We start from the raw sequence: 15,303 nt of genomic DNA, 5'->3' as shown, positions 1-15,303 counted from the left end.
CCATTTGGAACGACGCTAGGCAAGGGGTACTATGGGGGGATTCCAATGCGCGTTTTTTTTGTTATTTCGTTTCAGTGTTTTTGTTGTATTTCTTGCGTCAATTCGTTGGTGCACTGTCGCTGTGGTGTCATCGTGTTTGCCTGGTGGACGTAGAGTACCGGTGGCCCAGGATGACTAGGAAAGTCGCCTGCGATGCACCGCTACGCACGGTGAGCCAGAGCAGATGGTGCACAAAACAGAATTGGGTGTCAAGAAGCAACCATTTAATTTGTTGGCTGTCGTTCATCGCCGTCAAGGCGATAAATGTAGCAGCGAACAGATATTGCAGGATTGTGGCGTAGGGCAGCTGTACAGGCGTAGATATTATAGGAGCCGTGTTTGGGTTCCGGCTGAGTGTGAGTCTCAGCCCCTATATACAGAAGTTTAAAAGAAAATTTGTTTGTTTATTGCTTACATTTTATTAGGTCTTTTTGGTTACGTTTGGTGCATATACATATGTTACATTTGTCTTGTGGTTGAGCGTATATATTTTTTTTTGGTTTCCGTGCAAAGTTGGACGTGAATTTATTTAAAGATTTGTTTTTTTATTTTTACTACTATATTCATATTTATTTATTCCAATTCACATATTTATCTATTTATTGTTGTACCTATTTATTTATTTATCCATCATACATATTCAGCGTACATATATTTTCTTGCCCATTTGTTTTTGTTGTTTTGGGCGTTTGCAAACATTTTCATTGTTTGGAATACATATATACAATTATCCAATTAATACGATTTTTTCTTCGGGGCCTGCTTGAAAGCTGAACAAATTCACAATCCAAAATATAAATAAATATTATAAAAAAACAGAGCGTATTTTTTTTGGATTGAGATGGAAAAGGATTCTGCGCGTGCGTATAACACCAGGTCGAGAACGGCCAGAAATGATGATCCAGTGCTGGAGGAACACCTAGAAGGAGCCGTAGGTTTTTCCACCGGTGGCCTCATGCACACTCCTCCGAGGCCGTCCATAGCACCAGCAGTACACTGGGACGCCGAGCCAGTAGTCGCGTCGGTGGTAGAAGCAGCAGTGGCCCAGGCGAACGAAACATACCGCCAATCGCAAAAAGAGGGCATCAACAAAGTGTTGCAGGAGGAAATCCGAATGGGGTTTCAAGACTTGATGGGCGCGTTGAAAGAAGTTTTGCAACCGCGAGCGAATAGCGGCGATTCAGCTGCAAATGGAGCATGGCAACCGCCAGTCAGCCAGAATCGGGGTGCGGTGCCAAAACGGCCGCATCAATACCAGGCTGAACCTCTAACACCAGCAAGAGGAACTTCGCGTCCAGTAGCAAGGCCAGCGGCAGCTAATTCCTCCAGTGGAGCTGGCAATAGCAGCAGCACAGCTCGAAATTGGCAAAATCCCGCAGCACCGTCGGCCCGTCGAAGAGGCAACAGGCGTAACGATGGGAGTGGTCAGCTGGACCCGCCTCCTCCGTATGTAGCGGCGAATGGCAGATCCGGATGGTGCCGCGTCGAAAAGTGGGACATCGTTTTCAGCGGCGATAAGGAAAAAATGGCTGTTGAAGACTTCGTTTTCCAGGTCGAGTTCCTTCAGAGGCAGTGTCGCTGCGCATGGTCCGAAGTATTAAACAGTTTCCATCTGTTAGTAACTGGGCACGCTCGCGAGTGGTACTGGCAGTACGTCAGGGACCACCGGGCAGACAGCTGGCCAGAACTAAAACGAAGCATGCTGTCCCGTTTTAAAGGCGCCGCCGATGAATTCGAGCGCATGCGTCAATTGCGCGAAAGACGGCAGAAGGCAAGCGAAAGCGTTGAGGAGTACTTCCATGCCATGAGGAAACTGGCGTCGCGTCTCCACACAGCACCATCTGAAAACGAGATGATGAAATATATAAAAAAAGGATTAAAAATAGAACTACCTCGTTATGTGTATGCGATGCGCGTGTACACGGTAGACCACTTACGTGACGAATGCGTAGAGGTGGAAGCTATGGTCCAGCGGCGAGAAGGCGTGTTCCCAACACGCAGCGGCACACGTTTTAGTGGCGGAAACCGTCCACCGGCAGTGGAGGAGTTGGTCGACGACACTAACGGCGAGGAGTCGGCGGATTTCGGCGTAGTTGAAGAGGCGCGTTTGGCAAGGCGTCCGCAACAGGCGTTAGTTTGCTGGAACTGCAGACAAGCCGGCCATAGTTTCCGCGACTGCATGTCACCGGAAAGGCGCGTCTTCTGTTATAGGTGTGGCAGGCCCGACACCTATAGTCCAACCTGTCCCGATTGCACGGGAAACGGCCGTCGGAGTGCGGAGCAAGTGGGCGAATCGCGCTCGACACAGGTGCCCACCAGGATGACAGCGGAGCGGTCCTGAAAGAAGAATTTCATAAGAAAAATACCCCATATAGTAATAAGTTGAAATTTTTACCGTACGAGGAAAAGATGCGGGCATATCTGGAGGCGCGTAATAGAATTTTTGCCCAACATCAGTTAGATGGGATGAGGATGGTGACAGCCAAAGTTAAAAAGGCCCGAGCACGATTCCGAGTGAGAAGGCAGACGAAGAAGCTGGTAGCCGAGGCAGTGCGACGCGAAGGAGCAGCAGATCCGAGGATTTTTGCCGAAGTACTGGTACGAGGCCATGTGCTACGCGGTTTGCTGGATACCGGGGCCTCGGTAAGCGTGCTAGGCAAGGGCAGTCTGGAACTGCTGAAAGAGATTGGCATGGTGCCCAGAAATTACATTTCGATAATTAAAACAGCAGGCGGTGAAGACAGAGCCGTAATTGGGCGAGTGCGTTTACCAGTGGTGTATCGAGAAGAGGCCAAAGAAGTGGAATTTTACGTATGCCCATCACTCGAACAGAACGCGTATTTCGGCATCGACTTTTGGCGGCTGTTTAATTTGGCACCACTATCAATTCCTCCGGAAAAGCCAGACGTTAAAAGACTTGTCCTCGATGAATTGCTAGCTGATAGAGTGGCGCATTATGCGGACCAGGATGAAGTAAGGCCTGACCCAGATATGTGGAAATTGAATGAACAACAAAAGCTGCAATTGGAACAAGTAAAAAAAGAATTTTTAACCTTCGAAGAAGCGGGATTAGGCAAGACTACTTTGGAGACTCACCGAATTGAATTGGTCAGCGGAGCAGAGCCAGTGAAAGACAGGCACTACCCTCTATCACCCGCTATGCAGAAGATTGTGTGGGATGAGGTGGACAGCATGCTGGCGCTTGGCGTCATCGAGGTAAGCGATAGTCCGTGGAGTAACCGCACCACCATAGTGCGACGGCCGGGCAAGAACCGCTTTTGCCTCGATGCCCGCAAGTTGAACAAACTGACAGTCAAAGATGCCTATCCGCTACCTTGCGTGGAGGGAATCCTATCTGGAATCGATCAGACATATTATATTTCCAGTGTGGACCTGAAATTTGCGTTTTGGCAGGTGGAGTTGGAGGAGTCCAGTAGAAGGTGCACTGCGTTTACGGTACCAGGGCGACCGTTGTACCAATTCCGCATGATGCCTTTCGGGTTGTGTAACGCCGCTCAAAGGTTGTGCCGGCTGATGGACAAGGTTATACCGAATGAACTGAGGTCCAACGTTAAAGTATATCTGGACGATTTGGTAGACTTCGCGGCTGATTTTGATACGCACTTGGAGTACCTGAAGAGAGTAGCTGAATGCCTCAAGAAGGCAAACCTGACGATAGGGTTACAAAAGTCGAAGTTTTGCTTTAAAACGTTGAAATACCTGGGATTTATCGTGGGCGGCGGCGTGCTTCGAACAGATCCAGAACGGGTGCAGGCGATACAGCGCATACAGGTGCCAAGGTCCGTAAAGGAGGTTCGAGCTTTCTTAGGAACCGCCGGGTGGTACAGGCGATTTATTAAAGATTTTGCCACCTTAGCGGCTCCGCTCACTGAGGCTTTGAAAAAGCGATCGGGAGGTCGGTTCTCACTCGGTGGCGAAGCTATTGCAGCATTTGAGGCGTTGAAGAAGGCGCTCACATCTGCGCCAGTGCTGGTACACGCGGATTTTTCACGCCCATTTTTTGTACAATGTGACGCATCCCATATTGGCGTCGGAGCCGTATTATTCCAGGTGGATTTGCAGGGAAACGAGAGGCCCATTGCGTTCTTTTCTGCCAAGATGAACAAGCACCAGGTGAACTACTCGGTGACCGAGAAGGAGTGCTTGGCGGCGGTATTGGCGATACAAAAATTCCGGCCATACATCGAAATGATGCCATTCACAATCATAACCGATCACGCCAGTTCGAAATGGCTGATGTCCATGAAGGATTTGTCCGGGCGATTGGCTCGTTGGTCGTTGCTGCTCCAGGGCTTCGACTTTGAAATCACGCACCGGAAGGGCTCCGACAACATCGTGGCGGATATGCTGTCCAGAAGCACCGAAGCCGAAACTTTAGAGGAGTTGGATTTCTTCCCAGAAGACCTGTTGGGTATCGAAACCGCAGAATTCGAATCAGAGGAGCATCGGGAGCTGATTAGCGAAATTCAAAGTCAAAAAGATAAATTACCTGATTTAAAAATTGAAAACGGGGTGATCTACAAAAAGACATCCTTCAATCGGCTAGAAGATCAGCTCGAAGGCAGTGTGTGGAAACTGTGGGTTCCGCGTGCGCTAACCGGCATGCTTATATCGAAGGCCCATACCGAAGCGTCAACTCATGGAAGAGTGTTGAAGACGTTTGCCTGGCTGCGGCGGCAGTTTTATTGGCCGGGAATGGCCAAAGACGTTGCTGAAGTGGTCCGAAAATGCGTGGTCTGCAAAGAGACGAAAGCCACCAATTACGGGATGCAGGTGGGAATGGGTGCAGAAGTCGTCACGGAGAGGCCGTTCCAGAAGTTATACATAGACTTCTTGGGCAAGTATCCGCGATCAAGGAAGGGGCACGCCTTCATATTCATAGTGGTAGATCACTTCACCAAATTCACGTTCCTGAAGGCGATGCGAGAGGCCACCACTCGGAGCGTCGTCGACTTCTTGGTGAACGAAGTGTTCCATACGTTCGGCGTTCCAGAAGTCATACACTCCGATAATGGTAAGCAATTCACGTCCAAGCAGTTTGCAGACATGATGGAGGGCTACGGTGTTAAGCATCTGCGGACACCGGTGTATTCGCCGCAAAGCAACGCGTCCGAAAGGGTGAACCGGACTATACTGTCCGCGATACGGGCGTATCTGGGGCAGGATCACCGCGAGTGGGACCTACACCTTCCGGAAATTGAAGTGGCCATCAGAAACAGCGTGCATTCTGCGACTGGAGTAACGCCTTTTTTCGCACTATTCGGCCGACATATGATGTTGCACGGTTCGCAGTACCGATTGGCGAGGAAATTAAGGTCCTTAGACGAGCACGAATTCGCAGCGTTGTGTATAGCAGACAGGCAATCCCTGTTGCAACAGAAAATCCAGGCACAATTGCATGCGGCGTATGAGCGCAGTAGCGTTCGCTATAACCGGCGTGCGCGGCGGCTAAGACTAGCGCCCGGTCAGGAGGTATACCGGCGAAACTTTGCATTGAGTGATTTCAGCCGCGCGTTCAATGCGAAATTCGCGCGGAAATTTCTAAAAGCTCGCGTAAGGAAATCCATCGGCACCAACGCATACGAGCTGGAAGATTTGCAAGGGAACTTGCTGGGGGTATTCCACGCAAAGGATATCCGAGTGTGACGCCTGTCCTAAGGCAGAATGGATGAATATAGGGAGGAGGATGCAGCCAGAGCTACTCACCTGAAGATCAAGAGTGGGTGTGGCCTACGTTGGGCGCCGCGGTAGTAGTCATCCGAGGCAACGCCGGACTCGAAGCAGAGGACTCCAACAACACCAGCCGTTTGATGCGCGCAAACATCACTTCGGGGCACGAGCGTCCGCCCACTTGGATATTTGCGGTGATGTTGCATCGGGCTGGTCACGAAGAATAAAAGGTGGCAGCGCTACGGAAGGCGGCAAGAATTTATAAAGGTACTGCAGCGCCATCTAGCGGTACCGAGCGAGGCACCATGGTGGCAACTGCAGCCACGCAGGCGCAGGGTTGTGTCCCGATGGCACCTCAAAGTGGGGAAACGTCAAGGCCGTGATGAACGGATGCGCAAGGACGTAAAAATCCGCAGGCATACGACATCCGGCCTATAAAAGGCAAGCCGCAACACGCCATTCCTGTTTTTGGGGCGACGGTGCAGACCCACGAGGCAGTGTTTTCTTTTGGTGAACTGGAGGCCGTGCTGAAACCTGAAAAAGGAAAGGAAGAACCAGAAGCCGTTCGAAGGTGAGCATAAGGATATAGATGCAAGGCAGAACTAATGCCGATGTATACATACCTGTATATCCACTTAAATGTGCCGACCAGTGCTTAAATGCCTTTTGTTCCTTGGCATATAGATTTTCCGGCATATCGCCAAGTTTTCGGACAGCGGTGGAACCATACACAGCAGCTGCAGCGGCCGTCATAAGTAGCAGCACGAGCTGCATCGTAGCAGGAGCAACAACGACAGCAGCAGATCCAGCACCAGCGTCTTCAACGGCAGCAGCAGCAACGACAGTGGCAGCCGGAGCAAAGGCGCCCACCCGAGAAGTAGCAGCAGCAATAGCGGCGCCACCACAACGCAACAGCAGACACGTCCGTCTGCGCCATCAGCAGCGGAGGATAGAAAGCCGGTGAGTCCGTTCCTTGGCCACGCGCCGTGCCTATTGTTCGCGGTTGAGCAGCAACATCAGGCAGAGATCCCGCGCGCCTTACGTCGTGTCGTTTTGTATGGGCTGCGCCTGCAGGGTCCCACACGCCGCCCCATTGAAGTTTCTGCAAAAGAGAAAAAAAAAAGAAGATAAAACAAAATATATATACATAGATCATTAAAACCAAAACGAGGCAGAAAGTGGCACCTAGACAGAGCTTGGCGCTCTATTTAATTAATAAAAAATTCACACTCTTATACACTTATATTGTACGAAGATTGCCAATTGCAGTAGCGCGCAGTGTTTTATATTAGTCTTATATTTCTATTGCGCCCATGACCGTCGAGAGCTCTCGTTAGGATTTGGTTAGACATTTTTCTATAATTTTTTAGTACCGCGCATATTTTTTTATACACATACACATATATCTATATTTATTTGCCATAAACATACTTGCATGTTTGCGCACATAAAGAACCGCATTGGCCGTTGGCAAGCCTTCTTTATTTTGTTTTTATATAAAAATTCTTGTTCCATGTTTACATTGTTTGCACTCACACTCAATCACACTGAAATATATGTATGTTTGTAGCCACATAAACTGAAAATTAATTGTTAATTTTAATGGTCGCACCGTTGGTGATGATGCATTAAAGCAGCATCAGTAGGGGCGGGAGACTCACCTTTGCCATGGAATAGCCCAAGCACGGCCCAAATAAAGGGTATCCAAGAAACATTTTGCCTTTGGATACAGGCAGGGTGGGTACGCCTGGGATAACAACAGCAAAATCCCACACAGTTGTCCGATGCCACAATTTCTGTCCGTCCGCACGTATATAATCTCCTTTTACAGTCACCCGTATTCGTACGGATGGCTTGAGGGAGTTATCCGTTTATTTGTTTTTTTGTCGCATTACGGTTCTTTTAGTTTATGTTAGTTTTTTTTGGTTTGTTTACGTTTTGAATTCGGTTTTGTATATTGCGCGTCGAATTTATTGTAGTGATGGCATTTTGTTTATCGATGGAGGAACCGTGTTATCGGTTATTGTACGACTCACGCGGGCATAGGGTTGGAACCACACACCCAAGGAGAATTCCGATGAGCCAGCCGGCGTTGCCCAAGAGGAAAAGCGTAGTCGTAACAATATGTACATAGTTTTTATTTTTTTGATGCAAGCGCTATGTATCCAGAATGCATGTATATATGTATGAACTATATGTACATATTCAATTGTACAGTTCAACACTAATACAACAAAAATACATTCACAGCATAACCTTAACGCTAAATGACTGAGATGCTAGAGATGGGCATGTTCGCTTTTTTCGGCCCGTCACAGCGCGATCACGTAATTGGCTGTAAAAATACATGAATCCGTATGGACGGTGAACGGATACACAAATTTTTCTTTGTAAATCGAATAATTAGGAGAATGACGATATTTAATTTATGATTGTATACATGTGTAGTACAGTTTTAAGGACCGATATACATATGTACATATTTTTTTCGTTATCGCCTGCAATTGTGCTGAGTCAGCTCGCCGACCATGACTTTCGCAGCGTTTTTTTAGAATTAAGCTTTTCAATTATTGTCTTTAGTTTAAGCTGCACCAAATTGTTTTATTGCTACTATCCCAACGTATTATATAAACGTGAACCGGCATCGTACCGCTTCCGGATTCTTCGGCATCCACTACACCTGCAAAGCGCTTTATCAAAGAAGACGTTGGTCATCGGGGAAGGCGTTTGGCATAACTTGCACGCAGTGCAGCGATGTGCTACGATCAAAAAGCACCGACTTTGCCCATCTCTGTTTATGTCTGTGAGTGTGTCACTGTGTAAGTGTGATGTGATGTGATGTCCCCAACTGTTTGTTATTTGCGTTCTTTCTTATTTATTGTTGCTGCATATGGAAAGTAAAAGACATATTTCTATATTTCGAAAATCGTTTGTAGATATAGTTATGCTGATTACGGATACCAAATTTGAAATCGATCGGACATATTAATGTTGTCCGATAATTTGAAAAATAGAGGAAATAGTCGATCAACAGAATTGCTTGTGCATAAATACAAATTGAGGCAGATCATGAAAATGTCAAGACTACTGCCACGTTTTCATTTAAGTATCTGCATATGTAAACATTTGCACACATACATACATATGTACTTATGTATGTATGTGTGCTTTTATAGGCATTATTAGAAAGCCATACCCTGTTGACAAAGTTCACTTGCATACGCATCTTAAAACACGCAGTGCGACAGAAGTTGCCATCTTCAGTGTATGAAATTCTCATGCCCGTGTAAAATCTGAAAACGAAATTTAAGCTGCTGCACGCAAAGCAGCAAAAGAACAAAATGCAGAAATACATATAACCATATACATGTGCACACATACATTGAAACAGCAGAAGCGGCGCGGATCTACCGTCTCTGTTGACTGCCTATCCGCATATGAATTGAAATTCGATCAGAGAGAGCACGAATGCGACAGGCTGTCGCCGAGAGCTCCCATTCGGCTCATAGCCGAACAACTGTGGGAGCTGTCGCTCACAATTTTGATCTGACGTTTTCTTTGTATGAAATGTCGCATCTATATGTTTTTATGGTTAGTAGTAACACACAGCACAAACGATAAAAGTTAGGAAGCTGAAATTTAGACACACGTGTCGTTTCACAGTGAAGGTGTAGTAGTATTGTAGTAGAGTATTATATGGCTTTTTTCATATATATTGTATGGTACAGTTTATGGATTATAGTTGAACTATGTGATATTTTACAGTTTATAACGAATGATGTGTTAAGTGTACGAATATAAGCTGGCGACTGTGTAGTATGACTGCTTAGTAGCGACTGACTGCCTTATGCCGTACTTGCATGACGCTCACTCTCTTGAAGAGAGTGAGAGAGTTCACAAAGCTATAGAGCGAACATCAGCTAGTTACTAGGCTTGGAATGCTTTAATTTAATTTATAATTTAATTTAATTGTAAATTATATTTTGGTCGTATTGTTGTTTATGCAAATCAAATATAAAACCAAACTTTGGAGCCTATGGAGTTAGAACATTCAAAACCGCTTTTTATTGCACCCCTGCAAAAAGGATAAAAGGATAATTACAAGAAAACTGCAAAAGTTCAGGCCCAGGAAGAAAATATCAGTTTTTTTTTGTATATTTTCTGAGAGTTTAAAAATAAATTTCGAGTCAATCGGTAGAATATAACGAATTTTTCAAACAAACCTTGGAGTCTGTTTTGAGCTAGAATTTCCTTAAGCACATCTTACGCATCCAGTGTTTTACAAATCCGAGGCAGATGCTTCGGGCATTTGCAGGAGTTCGTCTACCACAGGAGGACTTAGGATTTTTTTTTGAGTCCAGTATCTCTATATATATAAAACAGTTTGTCCTGACTGACTGATTGGTGATCAACGTACAGCCCAAACGGTGAAAGCTAGGAAGCTGAAATTTGAACTCAAGTATCCTTTCATAGTGTAGGTGCACACTAAGAAGGGATTTAAGAAAAGAAGGGGGAAAACGAGCTCCAAAGTTTGTTTGAGAATTCTGTATTTCTGCACCGATCAAATTTGATTTTTATAATCTATAAAAGAATACAAACAAAACTGCATACTCGGATTTTTGAAATTTGTGGTGGAGCTTGAATTATTGGGGTTTTAATATTTATTTACCTTTTCAAATGAAAAGTTTGTGTTATAAATTTTTTCCAATCGATTTCAAATTTGGGGACTGTAATCTACGTAACTAAATCTACAACTTTGCATTCAAGGATTTTCAAAATATGCATTTTACAAAAGCAGGCAGAACAAACAATACAAAATCTCAAACAGTTGGGGACAACTAAGTATATACACACACATACAAGCAGCTGTTCGTGTAGTTGCGTGCAAGTGATTGAAATAGCCAAAGCAAAATGTCAGACACTAATGTGTGAATGTACACACATACATATGTACACATCTACATATGTACATGTACACATCTATGTATGTATGGATGTTCATTCGTCTTGCACTGACAGAGCAAGAAATGTTAAATAAATAAAAAATTTTTAACATTTTTAAAAGTATTTTTTTCTTTGTTTAGTACATTTTGCATTAGGGTTTTCATTAGTAACTTTATACAGCAACAACAAATTACAAAGAACGCAAATATCAAATAGTTGGGGACATCATATACACACACACACAGAACAAGCAACAGTTCATGTCTATGTGTGCGGTTCTCTACGTACGGTTGAAAAAGTAAAGAGAAACATGCATGCATGTATACATACATGCATACATACATATGTATGTATGCATGCCTGTGTACGTACATATGTATATAGCATGTATGTATGTATGTATACATTGTTCGTATGTATGTATGTATATATGTATGTATACATTGGACAATCGAGCACTGTTGTTTGATTGTAATAAATAATGTTCTATGGTTTTAAATCAAATTTATAAAACGAAAAACATTTACGCCTGTTAATTTAGCACATAGAGCATCCGACACATGCCCATCTCTAGCATCTCAGCTGATCGCATATTTACAGCGACTTACCGTTTTAGTGTTATCTAATAACGCTACAAATGTATTCTGAACAAATCTAAGTCATTTACCGTTAAGCCTATTTTGTGAGTTTATTCATGCGATTTACAAAAGCAGAAACACACCTTTTACATTCACAACAATCTTTGGAATTGAAGACACAAATTAGTGTTGAATTAAAAAATTTAATACATACTTATATATGTATGTATGTATGTACATATGTATGTATATAGGCGGATAACGCCTGCATGAAAAATTTAAATGTATGTAAACATATCAGCGTTGCCGAACGCTCCATTTTGGCGGGACGTCCCGATTTATAAATCAAAATTAAATGTCCCGCGTCGGACTTTTCTGGGATAACTCGACCGTGCGTACAACGTGCTGAGGAAGCACACAGTTAAGTAAGGACTTGCAGATCGCCCGGTGTGTAACGAAGATATGTACATATGTATGTATGTACGTATAACCATACATAGTACTTATTGTACTATATTTGCTATTTGCAAAATGAACTCTTTAAAAAACTTTAGAGAGTGTCGAAAGAAGAATATCATATAGTAAATAAACTTATAATTATAAGCACATTTTACTTAGCCCAGCAAAGACGGGCAAGACCTGCTAGTCATTAATAAAGAAGTGTCGCGTAGGAAAGAAGACACATTTATATCCAGTAGAAAATGTATATTTTGGGATGAATGGAAGCCAACTTAAAACGTATGAAAAATATTATGTTTTGTTATGAAAAATTAAATAAAAATTTATTTTCACGTTATTATAATCCCAAAAGAATCTATGAGCCACGATGTAGTACTGGGAAGGGATTTCATATATGTATATGCGATATAAACGCTTTGAAAATGGTTACTTTGGTGAATACTGAGGACAGAGTTTGCAGCAATGAAAACATTAATGGGAAAGTATAGTAAACGATGACGCAATGGTCAAATTGAATGAATCTATATGTGGTAGCAGATATAGCTCTACAGAAATGGTTTATGTTAATGAAACTGTTAGTGGTGGCGAAAATGTTAATGTCAGTAAGATTTTTAGTGAGGGCGAAAATTTTAATGAATTTTAATGGTGGCGAAAATGTTAATGAAACTGTTAGAAATGGCGAAATTGTAAACGCTAATGAAACTGTTGGTAGAGGCGAAAATAGTAATGTTAGTGAGACTCGTTGCAATGGCGAACATGTTGACGATATTAAAATAGCCTGTACTTTCCACAAAAAAGGAAAATTAAAAAAAAGAAAAAATTAAAAAAAATTTAAATTATTAAAAACAAGATAGAACGCTACAGTCGAGCAGGCCCGACAGTAAAATAGCCTGTACTCTCCACAAAAAAGAAAAATTAAAAAAAAATAAAAAAAAATAAAATTATTAAAAAAATGAATATATAAATTAATTAATTAAATTAAATTAGAATACATGTTTATGTTCAGTTTTAACAGCATACATTTACATCACGTAAACAATATGTGCTGCTATCAACAATATGTGTGAAATATCGCCACTAAAACCACATACCGATCTGCTATGCACCATGGTTGACTACAAGGAGCAATCGTTTTGGATGAGGCTGGATATTCCTAATCGCTGGCTCTACAAACTTTTTGCTGAGACGACTGGCCACTTACAATGCAGTGACTCCATTCACGAAGTGGTTCACCATCCCCAACAAGGTATCATGCACTTAGAAGCTGGTTGCACAGTAAGACTGAGTGGAATATCAATGCAAGCACCGGAAGCAATTCAGTCATCCGCAACACGGCATTATCCTGCACATTTCGTCAAAGAGTCAAATGAGACGAATTCATCCGAGCTCGCACCAGTGAGCCATATAGTGGTAAACAATACAAAGGCGCTCAACCAGCTTCATCAACAGATAAAGCAATTGGAGGAACATAAAATACGCCTTAAAAAACTCCAATTTTACACCGTGACGGGCCACTCATCATTAGTTTTAGTAATAATAGTAATTATAATCATAACAATTTATGCTAGATTAAGATGTATGCAACATAGGCAATTGTTAGCTGTAACCTTTTCTGGCCCCCCGGAGAATGTTCAGGCATGAACATACGGCATCGTTGAAGGACTAGCTCAAGTGTCCCACGACTGCGTTAAAGACCAACGGACGTTACATTGCTGCCTGTGTTATCTAAACGCGATCCCACGCCTGCACATACATTGTGGTTCAAGTGTTAAGTGACAAGGATCGCGCAGCTGCATCGTTTAGAATTACACTTTTGGATTAAGGTTTACACAGCTGCATACAACACTGTGTTAGTTAAGATAGGCTAACCAATAGAATTAGACGTCCTCATGCGGCGCCCTACAAACGCAGCATGCGGACCATCCTTATTATAGATATTGTCCAATAGAAATCAAGTTCCACACGCTGCTGCCCTACAACACAGCGTGAGTTTTGAATAAAAGGACAAATCGTGCGACAGCACGGGTAGTACAAATCAAAGAATCGACGCGTATTCATTTCAAGTGTAAAAGTATCTACACATGGCTATATCGATTCGGCTTGTCACCCTGATCAAGAATATATATACTTTGTGGGGTCTGCCACGCCTCCTTCTGTGTGTTACATACATGCGCACAAAACTAGTATAGCCTTTCACCCTTTGGGTACAGGCTATAAAAACCTTAACTTTACATATCACAAACTTATATCAGTAGCACGCACAAAGACAGAAATAAAATAAATAATTGAAATGTTCAACGTAAATAAAAAATAATAATAAAAAAAATTAAATTTTTGTAACTAAATTAAATTAAATTAAGTTAAATTAATTTAGAAATACAATTGTAATAACATAAAAGTTATATTGTACTTGTAAGCTAGGATAAGTAAATAAATAAATAAAAAACAGTTCCAAGTGAAAGTGCTTCCTGCAGGCAGTCTGCCAACCCAATCTCCGTTGGAATCGAATAGCAATTGCCCACCGACAAGTTCCCTTGTTTCTGTTGAACTAATCTTGTGTTTTGGAGGAACATTTTGGCGGCCCCGGGTGGACTGGAGTTTGTTCGTGTTACATTGTTGTGTTGGCTGGACTTTTGTGCATTTCGGCATGCAGTGTCGCTACCTACAGGAAGGTTTCTCACAGGTAACAAGTATGGAATAAATAGTGGCCAATACGTTCGCTTGTGAATATGTACATATACATACTTATAGTGCATTAAAAATAATTAGCTCTCGAAATATATACTATATGTACATACATATATATTACTTTGGCACTAAGTGGGATTTTTAAAAATTCGAACGCCAAAGGGGGGAAAACGACGGGCTCCAAAGATTGTTTAACAACACAACCAATACCTCACAGCCAAAATGGTAAGAGCTAGGAAGCTGAAATTTGAGCTCAAGTATTCCATCATAGTGTAGGTGAGCACTAGGAAGGGATTTTGGTAAATTCGAGCTCCATGTGGGGGAAAACGAGCTCCAAAGCTTGTAAATAGTTCCTTGCTATACAGCTAGAAACTATTCACTATCAGAGGCTACACTTAATCCCGTGTAGAGCGTCTCTGAGAGAACAAAAAAGGAAACAAACCAATGATTAAATTTCCAATTTCATTCTGATTTTATTCCTGAAATTCCTTCAGTATTTATACAATTTTTGTCTTATTTACTAGGTTTTTCCTTATGTACTAATAATTCAATATTTGACTCTTTCTTATTTTCTAAACATTGTACTTACTCTAATTTTACATTTTTTGTCTTATTCTATCCTAACGGTGTCAAGTGGATTTCCCCTCCATATGTACTTATTTGAAGCCTTTCTTATCTAGTGCATTGCGCACCCACCCTTAAACGCTGTCGTCTCATATGCACAATGCACATCCACAATTTGTTCAGATGGTTTAAAAGAGGGTATCCCAAACTCGACCCTAATTGCTGGTTCTGTGTTACACTTCCTTTTTATGTATAGAATGACTACTATTATTACACCAATTTCTATTAGTGCTAATGAACTATGACCGGTGACATGATGGAAGTTAAGTTTTATTAGATT

General features: G+C 42.7%; 2 protein-coding genes across 2 annotated transcripts; both read right to left on the bottom strand.

The window, feature by feature from the left end:
• Positions 1 to 5,453: 5,453 nt before the first annotated feature.
• LOC115628129 lies at positions 5,454 to 5,936 on the bottom strand. Its single transcript, XM_030524109.1, has 2 exons — positions 5,767 to 5,936; positions 5,454 to 5,714 (listed from the first exon to the last, which is right to left on the bottom strand). The coding sequence occupies exons 1-2, from the start codon at positions 5,934 to 5,936 to the stop codon at positions 5,576 to 5,578; spliced, it is 309 nt and encodes a 102-aa protein (XP_030379969.1). The 3' UTR covers positions 5,454 to 5,575.
• An 86-nt stretch (positions 5,937 to 6,022) lies between these two features.
• Positions 6,023 to 6,504, bottom strand: LOC115628106. Its single transcript, XM_030524087.1, has 2 exons — positions 6,354 to 6,504; positions 6,023 to 6,264 (listed from the first exon to the last, which is right to left on the bottom strand). The coding sequence occupies exons 1-2, from the start codon at positions 6,502 to 6,504 to the stop codon at positions 6,086 to 6,088; spliced, it is 330 nt and encodes a 109-aa protein (XP_030379947.1). The 3' UTR covers positions 6,023 to 6,085.
• Positions 6,505 to 15,303: the final 8,799 nt, after the last annotated feature.

This window comes from Scaptodrosophila lebanonensis, unplaced genomic scaffold (genome assembly GCF_003285725.1).
Source record: "Scaptodrosophila lebanonensis strain 11010-0011.00,11010-0021.00 unplaced genomic scaffold, SlebRS2 tig00000101-arrow-pilon, whole genome shotgun sequence".
NCBI lineage: Eukaryota > Metazoa > Arthropoda > Insecta > Diptera > Drosophilidae > Scaptodrosophila > Scaptodrosophila lebanonensis.
The sequence above is the reverse complement of the archived record's forward strand: the minus strand, read 5'-3'. Positions and strand labels throughout refer to the sequence as shown.